The sequence below is a fragment of the Scyliorhinus torazame genome, chromosome 19, assembly GCF_047496885.1.
Source record: "Scyliorhinus torazame isolate Kashiwa2021f chromosome 19, sScyTor2.1, whole genome shotgun sequence".
Lineage (NCBI taxonomy): Eukaryota > Metazoa > Chordata > Chondrichthyes > Carcharhiniformes > Scyliorhinidae > Scyliorhinus > Scyliorhinus torazame.
This window is the reverse complement of record NC_092725.1, coordinates 71,395,951-71,423,381: the sequence shown is the minus strand read 5'-3', so window position 1 is coordinate 71,423,381 and position 27,431 is coordinate 71,395,951. Positions and strand designations below refer to the sequence as shown.

The window sequence follows — 27,431 nt, the reverse complement described above, 5'->3', positions numbered from 1 at the left end:
CAATCACATTGACGATTTCTCATTGACAGCCAACCAAGAATTGAAAAGTACCAAAATCAAATCATTTTTCAAAAATTTTGCAAAGAACAGAATAATACTGCGGCATTCATAGGGAGTTAAGCTAGAAGTTATAACATCATGAACTCACACTTAAAACAAAAGTAACCAATTTTTAAAAAGTAATTAATTTAAATTGAGACATATGACAACATTCCACAATATAAATGTATTTTGTAAGGATCTATTCACTTGTTCAGCAGTATTGAGTTGTCACTCAGATTGCTGTTAACATTTTAATGGGATTTCTAATATTGATTTGAGAAAAAGGGGACATTCTCACCAAATCAATTGATTTCGCTGATTGACAGCATGCCTGTGTCGCAGCAATGGATGACAGATCTCAACTTCCTGATTTCAAAGTTATTTTGCACTTCTTCCAATTCTGAAGTTGAAGTCAGATTCAAAGGTAAAGTAACAGGAAACACTGACAATCCTCCATCAAAAACTCTGCAAATGTTGGGTTGTTAAAATGGTAGCTCACCCCAAAGCCAAACACAGGGAATAAGTAGTGACTGTGCTGCACTTGAGTGTTTTGGGTTAACATTCTAAACAGAGCAAAGTTTATGTAATTCAAAGCAATATCTGAAGCTTGATGGTTCAGCCATCCGTAATATATGATGACGGTACTTATGTAATTATTGCTGATCACCCCCTCAGTCTACTATACTGAAGGACACACATGCCAGAATAATGCAATCAGTCCTCTTAATTTAACCTTCTAAGCCCCAGCATTATTCTTGGTGAACTTGCGCTACACTCGTCCAAGGTTGATATATCCTTCCTGAGATGCAGTACTCAGAAATAATCATAATACTACAGATGAGATGTGACTGAGGTTCTATATGATAAAAACATAACTTGTTCCACTTTATAATACAGCCACCTTGAGACAAAGGGCAACATTCCATTTTGATTTTTTTTTGTATATGCTATCTAATTTTTAATGATTTGTGTACTCCTAAATCCAACTTTGCGCCTCTACAATTCCTAGTTTCTCATTAGAAAAAACTCTGATTTATCTTTTTAGGTTCAAAGTGGATGATCTCTCACTTACTCACACTCAACTCTATAAGCCATAGCTGTGAACAATTAATGTATTTGACAATATCTTTTTGCAAACTTCTAAATCCATCTGCACTAATTACTCCCATCTATTTTACTGTCAACTTGGATGTATAATTCTCCATTCCTTTAATCAACTCATTAATAAATACAGTCAAATGTTGAGTCCCTAGTTCAGAACCATGCGGAAAACCATTGCTAATCTGATTACATATCACAATCCCAGTTGATGTTATAATGGGATGGGAAGATCCCAGAATGGAACCCTGGCTCAAATATCCATAACTTTTACTTTTGTTTTATAATACCCAGAGAAATGGAGTCACAGACTGTTAATTAAATTTAACAACAAGAAACAAAACCATTTATTAAACATGAAAAAATTGGATTAGAATGCAAAACTCCTTTACTCCTTCATCTTAACAATTACACACAGTTTTAGGATTACCATGATTACAAAGTACATCTTAAATAACAATAGTCTTATTAACACGCAAAGTCCCTTTTAAGCACATAAGCTGGATGTGGTCAAATACACACACCGAGCTCTGAACCCCAGTTAATGTCTGTGGATTTCTCCTCAGACCCCCCCCCCCCCCCTCCATCTCCATCAGATGATGAATTCAGACCAGGCTTTCAAAATGACACTTTTCAACAAGGCTTGCACTCCTCTTTTAATAACAAATCCAGTCCAGGATTTCACAACAACCCTTTTAGGATTTATTTTTCTTGACTGCTGTGAGAACTGCTCACGATTACCATATTTCTCGATTCCCAGGCTATATTAAAATGGCATCAGACATTTGTTTTACCTTTGAAGGCTGCCGTCCCACTTTAAATCTGGTTACTGCAATTGTCTCTTTAACTCAACACTTTTATTCTTCCTCGATTTCTTCTGAACAATATCTTGGTCTCCTTTTACTTAAATCCAGACTTCTGAACACTTCTCTTCATTTTTCTAGTTTCCTCAACTAGCTGGACTTTAGGTTTCCGGCATCTGTTTTCGTAAACATTACTCAATAGTATTGCTTTTTTTGTAGCAAGGCTGAGAGATGTTCCCTCTTTAGCTATGTAAACTTTCTGCTTCTAGCAAAGCTGTGAGAGCTATCTTCTCTCTCACTACCTATCTCCAACTGAAATCAAATTATCGTAACTAAAACATTAAAGCTTCTTTATCCACTGCTTGTTTATTTATTCTTCACACTGTAGCCCTCTCTAACCGCAGTAGGAACTTGACCAACCTCCACACACACACACACACACACGCCTTTTGTCCGGCATAAATCTAACTATAGGTTTTACCCATTCAGGCACAGAAACATTGAATTAAACCTACTTAAAGTTGTACCTTATTTCTAATGTTTGCCAATACAAATATAAATCCCTTAAAACTACCTTTATTTTCCTAACAACCAATAATCAGCAATATTTTTCTTTCCTTTCTTGTTTTCTTCCTTATTTCCTTCCCTCTTTCCTCCTTCCTGACCATAGTTCCAAATGTGCCTCAAAATGCAGTTTTGTAAACACTCGGTGAAATCTATAATGTGTGGTTTGATACAGCAACTATATTATCTGTTTTCCTGTCTAGAAGAGCCAACATTGTTTGAATGGATCTACAACAGTCAAAAACGATACTCGCGAAGAAGCAGTGTGGATGACTGTAAGTTGATACTATCTACTTATTTTTGTTGAACATTGACTTCCGGTTGCGGTGATGCCTAGCTAGCCGCATGTTTCGGCGGCTCCAGCTCCGACGGACCTTCGGGCTCTTCTAAGAGCCCCAACGGGGAATTTTTTGACGACCCAACCCAGTGTGGGGTGTGTGAGAACGGAGTCCCCCCCCAAACGAAGGAGGAAAAAACCGGCGGCGGCGGCTGCAGCCCGAGGAATCGTTGACCAAAAGGTCAGAGGGAGAGAAGTACAAGATGGCGGCGGAGAAAGCGCAGGCGACATGGGGGCCTGAGCAGGATGAAATCGTGAGACGGTGCGTGGAGCTGCTGAAGAGGGAGGTGCTGACCCCGATGCTACAGGCAATTGAGGGACTCAAGGAGACATTAAAGACCCAGGAGACAGAGCTCCGCGTGGTGGAGCAGAAGGTGACAGATATTGAGGACGAGATCCTGGGCCTGGCGGTTAAGACTCAGACGCACGAGGCACTTCATAAAAAGTGTACTGAAAGGATCGAGGACCTAGAAAACGGAGCGCGAAGGAAGAACCTTCAGATACTGGGTCTCCCTGAGGGTGTGGAAGGAGTGGACTGTGGAGCGTACGCAAGTACGATGCTGAGCTCACTGATGGGTGCTGAGGCCCCTACGGGCCCCATGGAGGTGGAGTGGGCAAATCGGATTCCGTCGAGAAGACCAAAAGCGGGAGAACCACCGAGGGCGATAATCGTGCGATTTTACCGCCTTAAGGAAAGAGAAGAGGTCCTGAGATGGGCTAAAAAGGTGCGGAGTAGCAGATGGGAGAATGCTGTGGTACGGATATACCAGGATTGGAGTGCGGAGGTGGCGAGAAGGAGGGCGAGCTTCAACCGAGCCAAAGAGGTGTTGCATAAAAGGAAGGTGAAGTTTGGGATGCTGCAGCCGGCAAGACTATGGGTCTCTATCAGGAGAGACACCATTATTTCGAGACGCGGAGGAAGCATGGTCCTTCATCAAAGAAGAGAAATTGGATCGGAACTGAGGGACTGATGCTGCAGGAAATGTTATTGTTATTGATTTTGTTAATGTTATGGTTGAAGTTAATTGAGAAGCAAACTGGGAAGGGGGGAGACATTGGGGAAATGTGGGCGCCGGTGAGGGGGGAAAGACGGGACATAGTCGGAGAATGGGGAAGGGGAGGGGGAGGGAAAAGGGAGCTGCGCCATAAGAGGCGGGTCAGGTAAAGGGATGTTCCCGCGCCAGAAAGAATAAGGCGGGAAGACAGGCGCAAGGCGGATGGGAGTTCCCCCACACGGGGGTAGTCGAGGAGTGAGCAGGAGTAGCCGGGGTCAGTTGAAGTCAGCTGACTTACGGAAGTGATATGGGGGGAGCAATCATGCTAGATAGGGATCTAGCGGGGGGGGGGGGGGGGGGAGGGGGAGGGGGGAGGGGTATAACTGGGTTGCTGCTGCAGAAATCCAAAAGGAAATGGCTAAAGAGTGGGTGGGCAGGGGTGGTGTGCGGCGCTGGGGGAGCGAGCGGGAGCGCGGAGGCGGGATATGGGACTGGTCTAGAGAAGGTAATGGTTAGTCGACACGGGAGGGGCCAGGTAGCCCCCTAGTGAGGCTGATCACGTGGAACGTGAGAGGCCTGAACGGACTGATAAAAAGGGCCCGAGTGCTCGCGCATTTGAAAGGACTAAGGGCAGACGTGGTTATGCTCCAAGAGATGCACCTAAAGGTGGCGGACCAAGTTAGGCTAAGGAAAGGATGGGTGGGACAGGTGTTCCACTCAGGACTGGACGCAAAGAACAGAGGGGAGGCCATTTTGGTGGGGAAACGGGTAGCATTTGAAGCAAAGAACATCGTAGCAGATAGCGGAGGTAGATATGTAATGGTGAGTGGTAGGCTGGAGGGAATGGAGGTCGTGTTGGTTAATGTGTATGCCCCAAATTGGGACGATGCGGGATTTATGAGACGGATGCTGGGGCGTATACCGGACCTGGAGGTAGGAAACTTGATTTTAGGAGGGGACTTTAATACGGTGCTGGACCCGGGGCTAGATAGATCCAGCTCAAGGACCGGAAGAAGGCCGGCAGCGGCCAAGGTACTTAAGGGGTTTATGGACCAAATGGGGGGAGTGGATCCATGGCGATTTCTTAGACCTAGGGCTAGGGACTTTTCCTTCTTCTCCCATGTCCATAAAGTGTACTCCCGGATAGATATTTTTGTTTTGGGAAGGTCGTTGATCTCTAGGGTGGAAGAAGCTGAGTACTCAGCCATAGCGGTTTCGGATCATGCCCCACATTGGGTGGACCTGGAATTAGGAGAGGACAGGGAGCAGAGAACACTCTGGCGATTAGATGTGGGACTGATGGCGGATGAGGGAGTGTGTGCAAGAGTGCGGGGGTGTATTGAGAGATACCTGGAGGTCAATGACGACGGCGAGGTCCCTGTGGGAGTGGTTTGGGAAGCACTAAAAGCGGTGGTCAGAGGAGAGCTGATCTCTATTGGGGCCCACAAAAGGAAAACAGAGGCCAAGGAAAGGGAAAGATTACTGGGGGAGATTTTAAGGGTGGACAGGGAATTTGCAGAGACCCCGGAGGAGGAATTGTACAGGGAGAGGAGACGACTCCAGACGGAGTTTGACCTTCTGACCACCAGAAAGGCGGAGGTACTGTGGAGGAAGGCACAGGGGAGGAGGTATAAATATGGGGAAAAGGCTAGTCGCCTGTTGGCTCATCAATTGCGAAAGAGGGCAACAGCGAGGAAGGTAGGAGGAATTAGAGACGAAAGGGGAGACGCGGTGCGAAGGGCAGGAAAGATAAATGAGGTGTTCAAGACCTTCTATGAGGAACTGAGGGAGAGGAGGGGATGCGGCAGTTCCTGGACCAATTGAGGTTCCCGAAAGTGGAGGAGCAGGAGGTGGTAGGCCTGGGGGCACCGATTGAGGTGGACGAGGTTATTAAGGGACTGGAAAGCATGCAAGCAGGGAAGGCCCCGGGGTCAGACGGGTTCCCGGTGGAATATTACAGAAAATATGTGGACTTGTTGGCCCCGTTGATGGCGAGGACGTTCAATGAGGCCAGGGAAGGGGGGACTCTACCCCCGACGATGTCGGAGGCGACGATATCGCTAATTTTGAAGAGGGACAAAAATCCGTTGCAGTGCGGGTCCTATAGACCTATTTCACTATTGAACGTGGACGCCAAATTGCAGGCAAAGGTACTGGCATCGAGGATAGAGGACTGTGCCCCGGGGGTGGTGCACGAAGAGCAGACAGGGTTCGTAAAAGGGAGACAACTGAATGTTAACGTGCGACGACTATTAGGGGTGATAATGATGCCCCCAGTGGAGGGGGAGGCAGAGATAGTGGCGGCAATGGACGCAGAGAAGGCATTTGATAGGGTGGAGTGGGAGTATTTATGGGAGGTGTTAAGGAGGTTTGGGTTTGGGAACGGGTTTATTAGCTAGGTTAGACATCTTTATGGGGCTCCAACGGCAAGCGTAGTTACAGGTCGACATAGATCGGAGTATTTCCGACTATATAGGGGAACAAGACAGGGATGCCCGCTGTCTCCATTGTTGTTCGCGTTGGCAATTGAACCTCTGGCCATGGCGTTGAGAGACTCCAGGAAATGGAGAGGGGTGATTAGAGGGGGAGAAGAACACCGAGTCTCGTTATACGCGGTTGACCTATTGTTATACGTGTCGGACCCAGCGGGGGGATGATAGAGTTTATGCGAATTTTGAGGGGGTTCGGGGAATTCTCGGGGTATAGGCTAAGCATGGGGAAGAGTGAATTATATGTGATACATCCAGGGGACCAGAGTAGAGAGATAGAAGGCTTGCCGCTAAGGAAAGTGGAAAGAAACTTCCGATACCTGGGGATTCAGATCGCTAGGAGCTGGGGAACCTTGCACAGACTTAATCTGACACGGCTGGTAGAACAAATAGAGGAGGACTTCAAGAGGTGGGACATGCAGCCTCTATCGCTGGCGGGCAGGGTGCAAGCAATTAAGATGATGGTCCTCCCGAGGTTCTTATTTGTATTTCAATGTCTCCCTATATTAATCACCAAGACCTTTTTTAATAAAATAGACAGGAGCATAACGAGCTTCGTGTGGGCAGGGAAAGTTCCGAGAGTAAGGAGGGGGTTCCTTCAGCGTAGTAGGGACAGAGGAGGATTGGCACTACCGAACTTGGGCGATTACTATTGGGCCGCCAATGTGGCAATGATACGTAGATGGATGATGGAGGGTGAGGGAGCGGCGTGGAAAAGACTGGAGAGAAAGTCCTGTAAAGGGACGAGTTTAGAGGCGCTGGTGACGGCGCCGCTACCGTTCTCACCTAAAAAGTTTACCACGAACCCGGTGGTGGCGGCAACACTGAATATCTGGGGACAGTGGAGGTGACAGAGAGGGGTGCGGGGAGCCCTGGTGGGGTCCCCTATCAGGAACAACCATAGGTTCGCCCCAGGAAGAATGGATGGAGGATTTCAGAGCTGGTACCAGTTGGGAATTAGGAGGGTGGGAGATTTATTTAAAGATGGGACTTTTGCGAGCTTGGGAGCATTGGAGGAAAAGTATAAGTTGCCCCGGGGAAATTTCTTGAGATATATGCAGGTGAGGGCGTTTACTAGACAACAGGTGAGGGAATTTCCGCTGCTCCCAAAACAGGGGATACAGGACAGGGTGCTTTCAGGGGTGTGGGTCGGAGAGGGCAAGGTGTCAGAGATTTATCGAGAGATGAGGGAAGAGGGGGAGGAGTCGGTGGGCGAACTAAAAGGAAAGTGGGAAGAAGAATTAGGGGAGGAGATAGAGGAGGGTATGTGGGCTGATGCCCTAAGCAGGGTAAATTCCTCTTCCTCATGCGCCAGGCTTAGCCTGATTCAATTTAAGGTGCTACATAGAGCACACATAACGGGAGCAAGATTGAGCAGGTTCTTTGGAGTGGAGGACAAATGTGGGAGGTGTGGCGGGAGCCCGGCAAACCACACACATATGTTTTGGGCGTGCCCGGCACTGGAAGAGTATTGGAAGGGAGTGACGGGAGTGATTTCGCAGGTGGTGAAGGCCCGGGTCAAACCAGGCTGGGGGTTAGCTCTATTTGGAGTTGCGGAAGAGCCGGGAGTGCAGGAGGCGAAAGAGGCCGATGTTGTGGCCTTTGCGTCCCTCGTAGCCCGGCGCAGGATCCTACTCATGTGGAAGGAGGCGAAACCCCCCGGACTGGAGGCCTGGGTAAATGATATGGCGGGGTTCATTAAACTGGAGCAGATAAAGTTTGCCCTGAGAGGATCGGCTCAAGGGTTCACCAGGCGGTGGCAGCCATTTCTCGACTACCTAGGGGAACGTTAGAGGGAAGACAGATGACCAGCAGCAGCAACCCAGGGGGAGGGGGGAGGGGGGGGGTGGTTTAGTTTAGTTTAGGTCAATAGATAATGGGGTTTTGTTACTTGTGTATTGTTAAAAATTTCTGTATTGTTACTGTTGTGTTTGTTTTGTAAGAGGAAAAATTGTTGTTTGGGAAAGAAATTTTCAATAAAATATATTTAAAAAAAAAAAACATTTTTGTTGAACATTCTACACACAGGTTATTCATATGGGTCTCAACATTAATGTTACTTGTGTGCCAGCAGTGGCTCTGAACATGGTCAGACGGTTCTGGTTTCAAGTCCCCCCTAGTAGCTACTTGAGAACAGCTGAGCAAGTGCTGCACTGTTGCAGGTATTGTCTTTTGGATGAGATATTAAACCTCTCATCCAAAATTCAGCCCATTAAACCTCTGAGGACACTGTTAATGAGCAATCCAGTCGGTCTGATTCCCCAGCTCCTTCCCCACATTCTCTCCTGTAATTGTCTGCACAATAAACTTAAATGAAGTTGTTATAAATCTGATAACTGCACCTTATTATTTTACAAGAAGCTAATGATTTGAGAGTAGAGAACGCAGCAAAGATAGGTCATGAATCCTACGAGTGTCAGATTGCGTCACAGTTAATGGTTTTGACATTGAGAACTCTTCTGGAACTTTACCTGGTAATCACAGCTTAATCATCAGTGTGGCACTGAGAGTTGTACATAACTGAAGGATGAAATATTAAGCCAGGGTTTGTTCTGCTTCAGGTGGATTGTTCAAAATATCGTTCAAGCTTCTTTTGTGAATTTCCTGTACAGTGAATTAGGATGTAGGCAGAAACGATAAAAAGGTTGCTGAAGTGACAATATTTCTACTAACATTAATTCAGAGGTCATAAATAAGGTGTTCAAGAAGATAATGGTACATAATATATTTTCTGCCTAACAGCACTCTGTCTCCATACATTTACATTGATTCTTACCCTGATCAATGTTTCAACCAGGTGGAAGATATTCTCCGTGACAAAATTAAACAAAATTGGAAAGAAATTCAAAAGGCATTTATGAAGAGTGATCCTGAAAGAACTGGCACAATTTGCCTTGCTGAGTTGCGAAAGATCCTAGAAACCTACTGTCTCTCCATTTCTGATCAGCACTTTGAGAAGTAAGTGATTGCAATACTAATTAAATATGATCAGACCTTTTTGGCAAGTGCACTTAGTGTGTACCATCTACAAGGTATTCGGCAGGAACTCATCAAGGCTCCTCAGATGGCACCTTCTGTTCATAAATGTCCAATTCATCTATCATGACAGTCAGAAAATAATAGAGATCTGTGCCCAAATTACTGGCAGTAGTCATGTTACTTTCTCACTGCTTCAGTTTTCACTATTTCCTCTGTTCCACACAGACCATCAGGTCAGAGGTTGGTTGCTGTGGCAAGGAGTATCCCTTCAACATCTGGCTCATTGTGCCTCGGTTTGTGACGGAGGTAGAGGCTGAGCATCACTACGAGAGACAATTCAAAACAAGAAACCCTGTAAAGCAGCCCAGAGAGTTCCTAGAACAAAGGTTTCCACTGTTTTTAAAGCCCTGGAGATGCCCTAAAATTCAGGCCAGATTATGTGCGATGATTCATGGTTTTCTCCTGTATGCTGCATCTTTACTCTAAAAGCGGGAAAGTCATACAAGAGAAGATCTAGATCAGGAACAATAAGAAAGGGAACCAAAAGAGTAAATGCTGGAAAATCTCAGCAGGTCTGGCAGCATCTGTAAGGAGAGAAAAGAGTAACCGTTTTGAGTCCAGACCAGATGACCCTTTGTCAAAGCACAATAAGAAAGGGACAAGGAGCAGAGATGGTACACTTTCAATCCCTAGCAGTGCTGTCCCTACCAGAGCTCTAGGCATCAACTTGTAGAAGAGGGATTCCCCCTGTCCAGTCCTTTTCTATGCAATGCACCATATTCTATCTCACCCATTCCTTACACAAATTAGCTGAATGCCTTGATCTGTAAATGTTTGAGGGCCTTGCTCTGAGGCCAACTACTCCGATACATTCAAACACTCTCCATTTTATAAATGCTTTTATTGCGCATGATGAACTAAAAATCATCCTTGTGAAAATCGTATTACCTTTTGTTACGGCCACAACAGATCTTATTGCAGATCCCAGAGCTTGTCCTACTGATCATAGTAAGAAGTCTTACAGCACCAGATTAAAGTCCAACAGGATTGTTTCAAATCACTAGCTTTCGGAGCACTGCTCCTTCCTCAGGTGAATGAAGAAGTAGGTTCCAGAAACATATATAATGACAAAGTCAAAGATGCAAGACAATGCTTTGAATGCGAGCATTTGCAGGTAATTAAGTCTTTACAGATCCAGAGAGAGGGGTAATCCCAGGTTAAAGAGGTGTGAATTGTCTCAAGCCAGGACAGTTGGTAGGATTTTGCAAGACCAGTCCAGATGATGGGGGTGAATGTAATGCGACATGAATCCAAGGTCCCGGTTGAGGCCGTACTCATATGTGCGGAACTTGGCTATAGGTTTCTGCTTGACGATCCTGCGTTGTCGCGCGTCCTGAAGGCCGCCTTGGAGAACGCTTAACCGAAGATCAAAGGCTGAATGCCCTTGACTGCTGAAGTGTTCCCCGACTGGAAGGGAACATTCCTGCCTGGCGATTGTCGCACGATGTCCGTTCATCCGTTGTCACAGCGTCCGTGCTGGGCACACGCAGGGCTGATGAGCTGCAGCCGCGCACACCCCTGTAGCCATCTGGGATGGCCACTTTCTGTATATAAAATGGACACTCGCAGAGCACACAGGGAAAATGGACAATGCAAAGTAAACAAGCAGGCACAGAGCCTGAATGTATATTTGGAAGGCAGTCTGCAGACGGAATCGAAACTCCGGGCCGATTTACATATTGATGGCCCATCTCCGGGAAACAGAACGAGTGCTCAAGAAGACACAAACAAAGCAAGGCCGACGGCCACTTAGGACACGCCTAGCCATCAATGCACCCGCCCCTTTATTGGCTCAGATCGATGGCAGTGATCAAGAAGCTGCCCAATTAATTGGGCATAAGTTTAACGCCTTCCTAAAAGCGCGCAAAGCACCTCCATATATAAGAAGGAACCCCTGCAACGGTTCAGTCTCTTGAATTTGGCTCTCAAGCGGAGAGACCCTTCCACCTGCACCACCAGAAGCAAGTAAGTTCAAGTTCAACGCTTGCTACCAGATGGACAACCTTAGCTGTACTCCTGTTACCTCCTCGAACCCAACAGCCTCAGATCCGAACAACGGCCATTGTTCCTCTGACCTAAGTGAGCACCCGAAGCTAAGTATAGGTGTTAGTGATATAGTTTAGTCTGTAGTGTTATTGTGCATGAGTAAATCATACTGTGTGTAAATAAAGTAGTATTGACTTTGAACTAACTAACTGGTGTATTGGCTCTTTGATCAGTATTCGGTTGAACTTTGTGGTGGTATCGATAGATACCTGGCGACTCTGAAAGCATATTCATAATTAAATTAAGAAAGGTGGCCTTATTAACCGCCATATTTATAGCAAGTAAATATAGCAACATTACTCTCCCTCCTTATGATCCTCAACGCGAAGCATGAAAGATCACATTACTGAATCTTCTTTGTTCTCTGCCTAAGTCGAGCAACAGCAATCAAGGACAGGTTCTATCCTACTCTGTCCTATGGATTGGAACCTTTTCCTAAATTGCTTTTATTTACATCACATCATTATAAGATTCTAAGGGGCGCTATAACATTCAAGCATGCATTACATTTATTTTTCATTTAAAACACGGGAACCTCTAACTATCCTTCTCTAAACTATCTTTAGTCAATCTAAATAATTTACAAACAGTAAAAACTATATAATAGCAGCATTACATTTCTTTGTATCTTGGCGGTCAAGTACAGAATTTCACATCTTTCTTTATTAGAACAAACAAAAAATTAGTCGATACACTTTATTTGTTTAGAGAGAGTGGGGGGGTTTGCTGGAATCCGAAAATAGGGGGTCTGAGTGTGTATACTGGAGTGCGGGAGGCTTTCCTTCGCCATTTCCAAAGTCTCAGTATCTGGATGACACTGCAGAGTATTGCTATGACTAACAGTGCTTCTACGATGTATGAAAGGGAATACCATTTTATAAGGTTGGCGCACCAGGTTGGTGTGTCAGCGGCTGGCACTTACAAGTTAGCTAGGAAGGACCTAAAGAGAGAGCTAAGAAGAGCCAGAGGGGACATGAGAAGTCTTTGGCAGCTAGGATCAAGGATAACCCTAAAGCTTTCTATAGGTATGTCAGGAATAAAAGAATGACGAGGGTAAGAGTAGAGCCAGTCAAGGACAGTAGTGGGAAGTTGTGCGTCGAGTCCGAGGAGATAGGAGAGGTGCTAAATGAATATTTTTCGTCAGTATTCGCACAGGAAAAAGATAATGTTGTCGAGGAGAATACTGAGATACAGGCTACTAGACTAGAAGGGGTTGAGATTCATAAGGAGGAGGTGTTAGCAAGTCTGGAAAGTGTGAAAATAGCTAAGTCCCCTGGCCGGATGGGATTTATCCTAGGATTCTCTGGGAAGCTAGGGAGGTGATTGCTGAGCCTTTGGCTTTGATCTTTATGTCGTCATTGTCTACAGGAATAGTGCCAGAAGACTGGAGGATAGCAAATGTTGTCCCCTTGTTCAAGAAGGGGAGTAGAGACACCCCCAGTAGGCATAGACCAGTGAGCCTTACTTCTGTTGTGGGCAAAGTCTTGGAAAGGATTATAAGAGATAGGATTTATAATCATCTAGAAAGGAATAATTTGATAGAGATAGTCAATACGGTTTTGTGAAGGGTAGGTCGTGCCTCACAGACCTTATTGAGTTCTTTGAGAAGGTGACCAAACAAGTGGACGAGGGTAAAGCAGTTGATGAGGTGTATATGGATTTCAGTAAAGCGTTTGATAAGGTTCCCCACGGTAGGCTATTGCAGAAAATACGGAGGCATGGGATTCAGGGTGATTTAGCAGTTTGGATCAGAAATTGGCTAGCTGTAAGAAGATGGTGGTTGATGGGAAATATTCAGCCTGGAGTTCAGTTACAAGTGGTGTACCACAAGGATCTGTTTTGGGGCCACTGCTGTTTGTCATTTTTATAAATGACCTGGAGGAGGGCGTAGATGGATGGGTGAGTAAATTTGCAGATGACACTAAAGTCGGTGGAGTTGTGGACAGTGCAGAAGGATGTTGCAGGTTACAGAGGGACATAGATAAGCTGCAGAGCTGGGCTGAGAGGTGGCAAATGGAATTTAATGCAGAAAAGTGTGAGGTGATTCATTTTGGAAGGAGTAACAGGAATACAGAGTACTGGGCAAATGGTAAGATTCTTGGTAGTGTGGATAAGCGGAGAGATCTCAGTGCCATGTACATAGATCCCTGAAAGTTGCCAGCCAGGTTGATAGGGTTGTTAAGAAGACGTATGATGTGTTAGCTTTAATTGGTAGAGGGATTGAGTTTTGGAGCCATAAGGTCATGTACAAAACTCTGGTGCGGCCGCATTTGGAGTATTGCGTGCAGTTCTGGTCGCCGTATTCTAGGAAGGATGTGGAAGCATTGGAAAGGGTGTAGAGGAGATTTACCAGGATGTTGCCTGGTATGGAAGGAAGTTCTTATGAGGGAAGGCTGAGGGACTTGAGGCTATTTTCGTTAGAAGAAGGTTAAGAGGTGCATTAATTGAGGCGTACAAGATGATCAGAGGATTAGATAGGGTGGACAGTGAGAGCCTTTTTCCTCGGATGGTGATGGTTAGCACGAGGGGACATAGCTTTAAATTGAGGGGAGATAGTTATAGGACAGATGTCAGAGGTAGGTTCTTTACTCAGAGAGTAGTAAGGGGGTGGAATGCCCTGCCTGCAACAGTAGTGGACTCGCCAACATTCAGGGTATTTAAATGGTCATTGGATAAACATATGGATGATAAGGGAATAGTGTAGATGGGCTTTAGATTGGTTTCACAGGTTGGCGCAACATCGAGAGCCAAAGGGCCTGTACTGCGCTGTTATGTTCTATGTCTCTGGGTGTGGTGTATGGCAGGGATGGGAAACATTCACGGCCTGTGGGGTAGGGATCAGTGGGGTCGTGTCCGCGCACAACTATAGTGATCCCACGGAGATCCAAATGTAGGTCATGATGTCCGTTTTCATTCTCTCTTTTTGTTTCTTGGTCTTCCTCTGTCTTCTGTAGTTTTGGATTTCCTGTGGACCCAAGCATAATATCTGTTATTACCTTGTTTAAGATCTCGTATGTCTGTCTGTGTCTCCTTTTATTATCAATTGGCCATTAGAATTGTCACCATATGTGACTCCCTCATTTTTTTTTTAAACCAAATATTTTTGAGGACAAGACATCCGAAAAAGAAAATACTGTCACAGTGCGAGCAATCTCGCAGCCTGTGTGGTCGATGCACGGAGTGGGCGGACAATGTCTCCGTCCAGCAGCAAAGCGTTTCATCCAAATGTTTGAGGATGTAAGTAGCATGTGGGATAGCGACCTAACGGTCTCCGGAAAACAAAAACAAAACTTGTGACAAAGCGCATTCTTTAAACCACAGACTAAAAGTAAAAGAGTTTCGAACCAAAAGCTCCGAAGGAACATAAGAACATAAGAACTAGGAACAGGAGTAGGCCATCTGGCCCCTCGAGCCTGCTCCGCCATTCAATGAGATCATGGCTGATCTTTGTGGACTCAGCTCCACTCTCCGGGCCGTACACCATATCCCCGAATCCCTTTATTCTTTAGAAAGGTAGCTATCTTTTTCTTAAAAACGTTTAAAGAAGGAGCCTCAACTGCTTCACTGGCAAGGAATTCCAGAGATTCACAACCCTTTGGGTGAAGAAGTTCCTCCTAAACTCGGTCCTAAATCTACTTCCCCTTATTTTGAGGCTATGCCCCCTAGTTCTGCTTTCCCCGACCAGTGGAAACAACCTGCCCGCATCGATCCTATCTATTCCCTTCATAATTTTATATGTTTCAATAAGATCCCCCCGCATCCTTCTAAACTCCAATGAGTACAGTCCCAGTCTACTCAACCTCTCGTCATAATCTAATCCCCTCAACCCTGGGATCAACCTAGTGAATCTCCTCTGCACTTCCTCCAGTGCCAATATGTCCTTTCTGAGGTAAGGAGACCAAAACTGAACACAATACTCCAGATGTGGCCTCACCAACACCTTATACAATTGCAGCATAACCTCCCTAGTCTTGAACTCCATCCCTCTAGCAATGAAAGACAGAACTCGATTAGCCTTCTTAATCACCTGTTGCACCTGCACACCAACATTTTGTGACTCGTGCACCAGCACACCCAGGTCCCTCTGCACAGCAGCATGTTTTAACATCTTACCGTTTAAATAATAATCCATTCTGCTGTTATTCCTCCCAAAATGGATAGCCTCACACTTGGCAACATTGAATTCCATCTGCCAGACCCTAGCCCATTCACCTAACCTATCCAAATCCTTCTGTAGACTTCCGGTATCCTCTGCACTTTTTGCTTTACCACTCATCTTAGTGTCATCTGCAAACTTTGCCACATTACACCTGGTCCCCAACTCCAATTCATCTATGTAAATTGTGAACAACTGCGGGCCCAACACTGATCCTTGAGGGACCCCACTAGTTACAGGTTGCCAACCAGAGAAACACCCATTTATCCCCACTCTCTGCTTTCTGTTAGTTAACCAATCCTAGATTTCATAGAATTTACAGTGCAGAAGGAGGCCATTCGGCCCATCAAGTCTGCACCGGCTCTTGGAAAGAGCACCCTACCCAAGGTCAACACCTCCACCCTATCCCCATAACCCAGTAACCCCACCCAATACTAAGGGCAATTTTGGACACTAAGGGCAATTTATCATGGCCAATCCACCTAACCTGCACATCTTTGGACTGTGGGAGGAAACCGGAGCACCCGGAGGATACCCACGCACACACAGGGAGGATGTGCAGACTCCGCACAGACAGTGATCCAAGCTGGAATCGAACCTGGGACCCTGGAGCTGTGAAGCAATTGTGCTATCCACAATGCTACCGTGCTGCCCTAATGGGATGCCCATTATCTAATCCCAATCCTCTACCCATGCTACCACTTTACCCTCAATGCCATGCATCTTTAGTTTATGCAGCAACCTTTTGTGTGGCACCTTGTCAAAAGCTTTCTGGAAATCCAGATATACCACATCCATTGGCTCCCCGTTATCTACTGCACTGGTAACGTCCTCAAAAAATTCTACCAAATTAGTCAGACACGACCTACCCTTTCTGAACCCATGCTGCGTCTGCCCAATGGGACAATTTCCCTCCAGGTGCCCCGCTATTTCCTCCTTAATGATAGATTCCAGCATTTTCCCAACAACCGAAGTTAAGCTTACCGGCCTATAATTACCCGCTTTCTGCCAACCTCCTTTTTTAAACAGTGGTGTCACATTTGCTACTTGCCAATCCTCTGGGACCATTCCAGAGTCTAGTGAATTTTGATGAATTATCACTAGTATGTTTACAATTTCCCTAGCCATCTCTTTTAGCACTCTGGGATGCATCCCATCAGTTCCAGGAGACTTGTCTACCTTTAGCCCCATTAGCTTGCCCAATACTGCCTCCTTAGTGATTACAATCATCTCAAGGTCAAAGAACAAAGAACAAAGAAATGTACAGCACTGGAACAGGCCCTTCGGCCCTCCAAGCCCGTGCCGACCATACTGCCCGACTAAACTACAATCTTCTAAACCAAACAAAGAAACCTCACGTATCCTATCTTTATTTCCATCAGTCACTGGCATGTTATTTGTGTCTTCCACTGTGAAGACTGACCCAAAAAACCTGTTCAGCTCCTCAGCCATTTCCCCGTCTCCTATTATTAAATCTCCCTTCTCATCTTCCAAAGGACCAATATTTACCTTAACCACTCTTTTTTGTCTTATATATTTGTAGAAGCTTTTACTATCTGCTTTTATGTTCTGAGCAAGTTTACTTTCATAGTCTACCTTACTCTTCTTTATAGCTTTTTTACTAGCTTTCTGTTGTCCCCTAAAGACTTCCCAGTCCTCTAGTCTCCCACTAATTTTTGCCACTTTGTATGTTTTTTCCTTCAATTTGATACTCTCCCTCACCTCCTTAGATATCCACGGTCGATTTTCCCCTTTCTACCGTCTTTCTTTTTTGTCGGTATGAACCTTTCCTGAACACTGTGAAAGATCGCTCGGAAGGTTCGCCACTGTTCCTCAACTGCTTCACCATGAAGTCTTTGCTCCCAGTCTACCTTAGCTAGTTCTTCTCTCATCCCATTGTAATCGCCTTTGTTTAAGCACAAAACACTAGTGTTTGATTTTACCTTGTCATCCTCCAACTGTATTTAAAATTCCACCATATTGTGGTCGCTCCTTCCAAGAGGATCCCGAACTATGAGATCATTAATCAATCCTGCCTCATTACACAGGACCAGATCTAGGACCGCTTGTTCCCTTGTGGGTTGTGTATGAACCGCGGCGGGGCAAGAATGGGTGGAATCCCCGGGTAGGACGGTGACCAGTGCCGTAGGTGCACTACCCGAGCATAGCTGACCAGATGGGGGTCCTCGGGCAGGGCAGGGACCATTGCCATTACTCCACTGCCTGGGTGACCGAACAAGAATGGAAAGAATATGTGTTTGTCGTGGAAAAACTGCCTCTTATCATTGCCGTTGAATCAGAAGAATAGTTATGACTGTATCAATGGGTGTCTGCTGACAAACTTGTTCCTTTACCTGCCATGTGGCATCAAAAGAGTAGTTCTGACTGCATCAAAATGTGGTGTGGGCCCATGGGTAAACTTTATCAAAAGGTCGTACACACTACAAACATTCAACATTTAAAAACAGCAAACTAAAATAACAAAATTGGGCACCTCCATCAGAAAGAAGGACACCGTAAATCTCAATCGGTTCCTTTTTACCATCATCTGGACACCTCATTGTTCTATAGCGAAAAGAGTCGCAAAGGGGCTTGTCTGGTGGGAGTCAGACTCTGAGTCATCATCTTCTCAAGGTTGCCACACTTGTGACTGGAGTAGCTGTGCCAAGGCTGCTTGGGATGATGTGGGGTCCATCTCATCATTACAGATGAGTCTGTAGGAATTGTTGCGGTGTCTAGGTTGGAGGCAGTAGGGGGCAATCCATCGGCGTCGGGCGGTGGGTCCGGTTCAGGGACTTTTATGTCAGTGGTCTCGAAGGGGTCGAACTTATCCTGTTCGGAGTCGCTGGGAGTGGGGCCTGGTGCAGAATTGAAATCGTGTGGCGGTTCCATAGGGTCTAATGCATCAGTGCTGTCACTGTTGGTGCTGATCGAATGAAGAGAGAGGTGGAGTCGTGCCTCTGGGGGTGGAGTCAAAGTGGTGTCCGAGGATGGTCTGGACTGGTTGGGGGAGGGTAGGAATAGGTCGTCCATGGGTGGGGCATGTTCGTCTGCTGCTGCAAGTGAGATGTGGTGGGAGTGGTTGCGTGTGCCATAAGCCTTAAGCTGGTTTATGTGAAACCATCCTGACTTGCCATTCGGATAAGTGATCTTATAAATGGAGGGGCTGACTTTATCTGAAATGGAATAGGGTCCTGCGAATTTGGGGGAAAGAAATGAACTGGCGTTGTACAGGGAGAGCATGACCTGCTGTCCGACTGAAAATTCTGTGGGGTGTACCGTTTTGTCAAAACATACTTTACTTTGTTTCTTTCGTGTGCCAAGTCTAACAGTTGCGGCGAGCTGGGCTGATTTAACGTTTTCGAGGATCTGATGTACCGCTTTCTCATGGGTGAGGGCGGTGACTGTGGGGCTGGCCAAATCAAGCCCTAACAAGTATTCTGTTCCCTTCATGGGTCATCCGGTCATGCGTGTGTGGGGGGTGTATCCTGTCGAAGTTGATATCATGTTCCTTATGAACATGAGTGCAAAACATTGGGCAGCACGGTAGCATTGTGGATAGCACAATTGCTTCACAGCTCCAGGGTCCCAGGTTCGATTCCGGCTTGGAACACTGTCTGTGCGGAGTCTGCACATCCTCCCCGTGTGTGCGTGGGTTTTCTCCGGGTGCTCCGGTTTCCTCTCACAGTCCAAAGATGTGCAGGTTAGGTGGATTGGCCATGATAAATTGCCCTTAGTGTCCAAAATTACCCTTAGTGTTGGGTGGGGGTACTGGGTTATGAGGATAGGGTGGAGGTGTTGACCTTGGGTAGGATGCTCTTTCCAAGAGCCGGTGCAGACTCGATGGGCCGAATGGCCTCCTTCTGCACTGTAAATTCTATGTATGTGTAAAAGGGAGAACTGTGTCCCATGTGGTATTGTGCTGGTGCACCATTTTCGTGAGGGTTGCCTTGAGGGTTCTATTCATTCGTTCTATGATTCCGCTTGATTGGGGTTGATAGGCGATATGGAATTTTTGTCAGATGCCGAAAATTGTGATGACATTTTTCATGACGCGTCCTGTGAAATGTGAGCCTTGGTCTGACTCTATACTATGGGGAAGGCCCCATCTCGTGAAGATGTGCTGCGTTAGAATCTTGGCGGTCGTTTTAGCCGTGTTAGTTCTGGATGGAAAAGCTTCCACCCATTTTGTGAAGGTGTTGATTACGACCAACACATACTTAAAATCATTCTTGCAGTGGGGTAGGGGACCGATGTAATCAATCTGTAAATTCGTCCAGGGGCCATTAACAGGGCGGGTGTGACTGAGCTGACCTTTCCTCGCATACCTGTCTGGATTGTTCTGGGCGCAAATCAAACAATTTTCAATGTAATGCGTGACATTGGATTTTAAATCAGGCCACCAACAGAGAGGTAGCAAGGGTTGCATCTATCCCTTGGTGTCCATGGTGGTCATGGAATTGGCAGAAAATTTGGTTTCTATCTTGGTGGGGACCACATAAATACCATCTTTTTAAATTATGCCATCGTGTGCTGTTAAAGCGTTTCTGTACTTGTCGTAGGGGGCTGGGAAGTTACATTTTAATACTTCCCTGAGCTTTTCGTCTTTCTTTTGGGCTTGAGCTAAATCTTGAATATTGGTCTGTGAGACCTGGACCGCGTGTACTGGGCCACTCTCGGGGGATGCCAAGAGTCACCATGTCTGGAACCTGCCTTTGCTAGGGCGTCTGCCTTAACGTTACCGGGGGGGGAAGAACGATGGTGGCTATGAACTTTAATGATACCGTATTTACAATCTTCAGCTGTCCTGAGGATATGCTGGAGTAATGGGGCTGAGGGTAGGGGTTTTCCATCCGCGTAAACAAAACCTCTAGATTCCCACAGGGGTAGGAACTCAGTTAAACTATTGCAGACATATAGGCTGCCGGAGTATATGTCGGCTGGGGTCTGGAACAAATCAGGGTGGTCTACAATGTGTGCTATGGCTGCTAATTCTGTTGCCTGTGAACCTAGATGTCCAGGCAATTTGAGTGATATCTCCTCTAACGTGCGTCCCTGCACGTCCTCTACATAAATGCCATAACCAGTGATGCATTTACCATTTAAAAATGTGGAGGAGCCATCCGCATAAATCTTAAGAGGTGTGTCTGTGTCTGTGGGCTGGGGTCTCTGGGGTGTAGCACCTGGTTTTGGGGGAGCTGATTTGGGTACAAAGGGTCCTGTGTTGTGCCTGATAGTAATGATCTCACACTCATGTGGGGTGCCTGCGTACTGTAAATTATCTGCGAGTCTTAGTCCTTTTAATCATAATGTCCCGTCCTTGTAGGAGTAGGGTCCATCGTGCTGCGTGAATTTGGCTGACTGTGCCGTCCTTTAGTCTGCCGTCTAGGTAGAAGTTGGGTTGCGGTGTGCTCTATTAAAATGGTTATGGGGTTGAGTCCTGTTATGTACGCAAAGTACTGAACAGCCCAAAAAACTGTGAGCAAGTGCCTTTCGCAGGCAGGAAATCCTTGCTCTACTGGGTCGAGAACTCGTGAGGCGTATGCTACGGGGCCTAAACGATAGTGTCTTTCCTGGAGGAGCAAGGCCGAAATGGTTCGGTCAGTGGTTGCAACCTCAATTGCGTATGGGGAGAGTGGGTCTGGGACCTGTAATCCGAGAGCTGTGCTGAGGGCTCGTTTTACTGCATCCATGGCATCCGTGAGCTGTGGAAGCCATTCCCATGCGGCTTGCTTTTTTAGGAGTTCGGAAAGAGGGGCTGCCTTTGTGGCAAAACCGTCGATGTGATTCCTGCAGTAGCCAACCAGTCCTAGAAATGACCGGAGGGCTGTAACATTATGGGGCAAGGGTAATTTAACAATGGAATCAATGCGTTTCTGCTTGATCTCGCGTTTGCCATGGGTGATTACTGTGCCTAAATAAATGACGTTTTCTTGGGGAATCTGGGCCTTTTTGGGGTTAACCTTACATCCGATTTCATGAAGGAGTCCTAATAATTCGGTGAGAAGCGAAATGTGCTCTCCCTTAGTGTCTGGCTGTAGAAGCAAGTCGTCTACATACTGGACAAGGCAATCGGTTCAGGAAAATTTAGCTAATCCATTCGCCAATTGTCGGTGGAAAATGGAGGAGGAGTTGTGGAAGCCTTGTGGTAGGCATGTCCACGTGTATTGCTGTCCCTGGAAGGTGAAAGCAAATTTGTATTGGCACGCTTTATCCAATGGAATGGACCAAAAGCCGCTGCTGATATCCAAAACCGAGAGACATTTTGACTGGGGTCACTGTTTTAACATTGTCTCGGGACTTGTGGCTATGGTGGGGGCTGCTAATGGGGTTACTTTGCTTAGTTCCCTATAATCGATTGTCAGTCGCCATGAGCCATCGGGTTTCCTGACGGGCCAAATTGGGACATTGTTCGTTGAGGCTACTGAACGAAGTACGCCTTGGTCAAGTAAACTTTGGATGACTTTTGCGATTTCTCCCTCTGCTTGTTGGGGGAAGCCGTACTGTTTTGGGGGTTTGGGGTCGGGTCCTGTGATGTTAACTAAACCTGCTATCTTGCTGCAGTCGTGCTTGTGTTGGGCAAAAGAAGCTTTTGTGTCTCTGCAAAACGTCTCTAACGTCTTTGTCCTGTCTAATGGTTCGTGGATCAAACCAGAAGTCTCCTACTGTGCTAATCCTGTGTGCGTAGTCTCCAACTGTGAGCGTGGCAGGGGCTCGTGCTGCCTTTGCCATTCTCCACACATATTTATTGACGGGGTCGAAGAAAAGATTGTGGGAGCTCATAAAGTCTATCCCCAAAATGTGTTCGGCTGTCTGGGGTAGATCTACTAGAACGACGGGGTGTTTGGTTTTAATGTTGCCTATCTGAATCGCCACAGGGGCTGTAATGCGTCCCTGCTGCAGGTGTCCTGTAAAGCCGCTAAGGATAATAGTGCCTGTGGTGGGCCATGTATCCCGTTGGAACATTGTGGAGGAATTTAGCGTGGCGCGGGACCCTTCTGTGTCCCAAAGAAATTCTATGGGGTGTCCCCGGACTGTGCCTGCTACTACCGGCCCAAGTTGGGGAGTCCGAACACCGTCAATCGGTGCCGTTCATATCTGCGTTCTCGGAACGGGCGCTAACACTGTGAATGGGCTTGGTCCTGTTCTTATTCAGGGTATTTGCTTGCTGGTTTCGCTGCTGTTTCTGGGGGGCATTGCACTCTCGGGCGTAATGTCCTAACTGTCTGCAATTGTAGCACTCTTGGGATTTAGGCTGCTGTGGGCTATTTCTTCCCTCGTTTACTCATGCGGGGTTCTGATGTGTCCTGACTGGATGCATGTTAGCATCTGCCTGCTCTTCATCTGCTTTTCCGTATTCTGACTTTCCCTAAAGGGACTGTTCCCAAGCTCGGGAAAATCTTTTTAAAACCCATTTCTCATTGTGTGTATCGTCTGAGGGGTCATAATTGGTGCAAGCTCTCTGTCCTGCTTTGGTCGCGTGGGAGACTAGGATTCGAGTCCATTTGACCATATTTTCTGGTGTCAAATGGGCGTGGGCTAACTCTCCAAAACTGCTGTGAAGTGGGTCCACAGGTGTCCAGCAAACGCTGTTGGGTGCTCGGTCTTTTTCTGCCTGCATTTATTGAGTCCTTCTACGGGATCTCCCTTATTGTAGCCGATCGCATCAAAGATCGCTGCATGCATTTCTTGGAGGGTGCCTCCTCCTAGATTTTGTGGGTCGGGAAGGGCTGCCACGACTGAGGGGTCGAGGCTCAAAACTGTGAGCATAACTTGCTCTCTTTCGTCCAGGCCGTACATGGTCGCCTGTTGTTTAACGTTTGCAAAATAATGGTGCGTTCCGATGTGGGTTGGAACGGTGTTATTTTGTCGCACGCGTCCCTTAATTTGGTGATGGTTAATGGTGTGGTGTACAGAAAATCGGGGTCTCCATTTGTTGTGGCCCTGCGCTGTGTGGTGACAGGGTTCATGGGATTGTGCACTACCTGTGCAGTCGGGGTGGGGGTGCTTTCCTTTTCTGGGTTTTATCTTGGGTACATGCTCCATGCACATAGCGGTGGGCAGTTTCATTTAATTCCTGCCAATCGGGGCCATTTTCCTGATCTAACAGGTCCGAATATATCTTGGAAACCATTTTGTACTGAGAGCAGGGATTGCAGGTCTGCAATTTGCTTTCAGCATTTGGCGTGGTCCACCGAACTCTGCCTTTGTTCCGTCGCGGAACTGTGGAGTGCTCGTAGGGCCGCTTTTAAATCCTGACATTGTTTCTTCAATTGCTCAACTTGAAGTTCTGTCTCTTCTCATACCAACACTGCGCGTTGCATGTCTTGGTCGGCCTTATCATACTGTGACTGAAAGCTGCTTAGGTGAGTGAGACAAGATTGGTGTGCCCGTTTGACATCAGCCATCTCCTTGTCCTTCGCCGCTAACTGCTCTCTAAGTTGCCTGTTAACTTTCTCGCACTCGCTAACGTCTCCCTCACTATTCTTCTCTCTGTCCTGAATCTCTCTCTGCGGAGCATCTTCACGTTCTCCTCTGTGCCTCGCAATTGTGCCAAGCAGGACACGATTGCCATCGGCTTTCGAGCTTTTCCTAAGCTTTTCTTATGAATCTCGGTCAGGTTCTCCCACCAAGCCTGTCCTATACTTCCGGGACCTGTTTCCTCATTTGCACAAAATTCGCTCCAAAGGGGTCATCCTTTCCCTTTTAGATACTTCCGAATTTCCTCTTCCCATATGGGACACTGCTCTGCTCTATTGGTCGCTGCGACATTGAATTCCTGGGGGTTCATAAGGTGTTCCATTGCCATATCTACTGTTGTCTCTGGGTTTCTACCGTAAATTTGGAACAGAGGGGAATAACAAACACGGGTACGGCTTAAGCTATTTTCTGGTCTACAAAACCCCCAACAGTTTTACACAACAAAATCTATCAAGATTACCTAATAAACCCTTGTTAGTACGCATGCAAATTACACACTTACGAATCTTGGAGGTTTGATCGATATCGGTCTTACGCTTGTGGTTTTTACTTTTGCCAATTGGGTTTCTAATTGAAATTTGGGTTCTCTCGGAGTGACAAAGCCACTTCCAGGTCGAGTCCCGTCAGATGTCGCCGTAATGTTGCTATATTTACTTGCTATAAATATGGCAGTTAATAAGGTCGCCTTTCTTAATCTTAATTATGAATATGCTTTCAGAGTCACCAGGTATCTATTGATACCGCCACAAAGTTCAACCGAATACTGATCAAAGAGCCAATACGCCAGTTAGTTAGTTCAAAGTCAATACTACTTTATTTACACTCAGTATGATTTACTCATGCACAATAACACTACAGACTAAACTATATCACTAAAAGCTATACTTAGCTTCGGGTGCCCAATTAGGTCAGAGGAACAATGGCCGTTGTTCGGATCTGAGGCTGTTGGGTTCGAAGAGGTAACAGGACTACAGCTAAGGTTGTCCATCTGGTAGCGAGCGTTGAACTTGAACTCACTTGCTTCTGGTGGTGCAGGTGGAAGGGTCTCTCTGCTTGAGAGCCAAATTCAAGAGACTGAACCTTTGGCGGGGGGGTTCCTTCTTATATATGGAGGTGCTTTGCGCGCTTTTAGGCGGGTCTTAAACTTATGCCCAATTAATTGGGCAGCTTCTTGATCACTGCCATCGATCTGAGCCAATAAAGGGGTGGGTGCCTTGATGGCTAGGCGTGTCCTAAGTGTCCGTTGGCCTTGCTTTGTTTGTGCCTTCTTGCTGGGGTAGTGGCGCCAGACTGTCTGGGACAGGATCGGCTACCTGAGCACTAGTTCTTTGTTTCCCGGAGATGGGCCATCAATATGTAAATCGGCCCGGAGTTTCGATTCCGTCTGCAGACTGCCTTCCAAATATACATTCAGGCTCTGTGCCTGCTTGTTTACTTTGCGTTATCCATTTTCCCTGTATGCTCCGTGAGTGTCCATTTTATATACTGAAAGTGGCCATCCCAGATGGCCACACCCCTACACCCCCATACACGCACCCATTGCTCCCAAGAAGATGGCGCCTGTTGTGCTGGACCGTGTACCCATCCACCCCGGCCCCATAGCCCACCCCCTGGCCACCCCCACTGCACTTCGTGGCCCTGGCAGAAGCCCCCTGGCCAACAGTTGGCGAGGTATGGCGGTGCTGGACACTCTGTACGCCCTCTCTCTCTCCGCAGCGCCAGGCTCATGACTGTTCAGACCACACGTGGCCAGTGCTGCCATGAACTCGGCCCATCGGAGGCGGAGCATTGCGGGTGGACCCAATAATGGTATGCAAACGCTGTTGCAACTATACGTGCTGCTCATCTTGTTGATGCCGATTTGGAGGGGGCGGAGCATCGCGACCCAGCGTCAAACTGGCGCATGCCACAATTTCGGCGTCGGGAGCCATTCTCCGCCCGATCACCATTCCCGATTTTGGTGTCCGGCACGGAGAATCCCCCAAAGACTTTTCAGGCTTAAAACTGGATGGCTGTTTCAAATCTTTTAATCTTTCCAGCACACAGATCTGTTCTTCAGGACTTCTCCTGCACACCGCCATCACAACTCAATTAAACATCTTTCCTTACATTTTTTTTTTCTCTTTCATCTCGGATTCCATTGTCCTCAACCACGTCTTTGAATTAAAATTTTCCAAACATAAAACCTTTTTATGTTTTCCTGTAGCCTCTGCTTTTAGGTCAATAAAATTGAACACACCTTTCCCTGTTTACCGTTGAAATCGTAGCAAGTTGTAGAAGTTCCTTGCCACTTTGGAAAAACCTTTGAAATGCAACACCTGAAAAACCAAATCTCTGTTTATCTTATAATTCAAATTTTAATCCAACCTATTTTCTTATAACTCAAACACACCAACCTAACACATTTACCCTTTACAATTCTCACAAGGCCAGGGTTTAGAAAACTCCAAAGTATATCATGGAGATCACCTGACCTACAAGTGTTTATTTATTTTGTTTCCGAGGAGCACAAGGGCCTACCTTTCAGGTGTCATTGAACAGAGGCCTTAAGCACTTTTAATCAAAAACAAAGTTTATTCTACGAATTTAGTTAACATTTTTATAACACACACAGTAAGCATTTTTATCAACTACCAACATAAATACCCCACACAGCTACAGTACTCTATGTATAACCCTTAATAAATTTCTCCCTTAAGCTGTTCCAATTTAATAACAAGATCCCATAAACCATTTTCAAAGATGTGGCCCAGCACACAGCATTCACGACCTGGTTTGGATACTCTTGTGTCCTTTCCAAAACAGCAGGTTTGAATTTCTTCCAGGAAACAATTATTTATTTTCAAGTTATTAAGAAGTCTAGAAACAGCTTTTAAAATGCAGATGGAGAAACCTTCTTTCAACCTGTGCAATTCAAAACAGTTCAAACTCAAAGCGAAAGTAAAACTCAGTGCCACAGCCCAGCTCCCAACTCAAAAATGAAAGTAAAAACCCAGAGCCACAGCCCAGCTCCACCCACACAATGACATCACTGAAGCCATGTGATAAGACACAAACACGCTGTCTCTATTAACCACACTCCCTCCCCCCCCCATTTAATTAATCATGGGCACATACATACACAACTTTCTGTACAGCATGTCAACCTTAACCTCAAAGATATTAAAATAAATCCATTATTACAGTGTCATTACAATATAATAATTAAACTGCAAGTGCCTCTCCAATGGTTACAGTTTCAGAGCTACAATGCTTTATAAGCTCTATTAAAGGCACTTTAAATCCTCATCATAGTGACCTTTAGGAGCTCTGCTGTGGACTGGCTGGAGACTGTTGAAACTCAGTTTGTGGCTTGGCAGAGGTCAGCACAGACTACCTCTC

The 27,431-nt window shown here is 46.2% G+C and overlaps 1 protein-coding gene across 3 annotated transcripts in view; it reads left to right on the top strand.

Annotated features, from left to right (window-relative positions):
* Positions 1 to 27,431, top strand: part of efcab6 (EF-hand calcium binding domain 6) — a 200,550-nt gene that overhangs the window by 75,855 nt on the left and 97,264 nt on the right. For all 3 annotated transcript variants that reach the window (XM_072484515.1, XM_072484514.1, XM_072484513.1), the window contains 2 exons: positions 2,711 to 2,782; positions 9,126 to 9,286. In XM_072484515.1, coding sequence (XP_072340616.1) covers positions 2,711 to 2,782; positions 9,126 to 9,286 — 233 coding nt within the window. The remainder of the gene's footprint in view (positions 1 to 2,710; positions 2,783 to 9,125; positions 9,287 to 27,431) is intronic.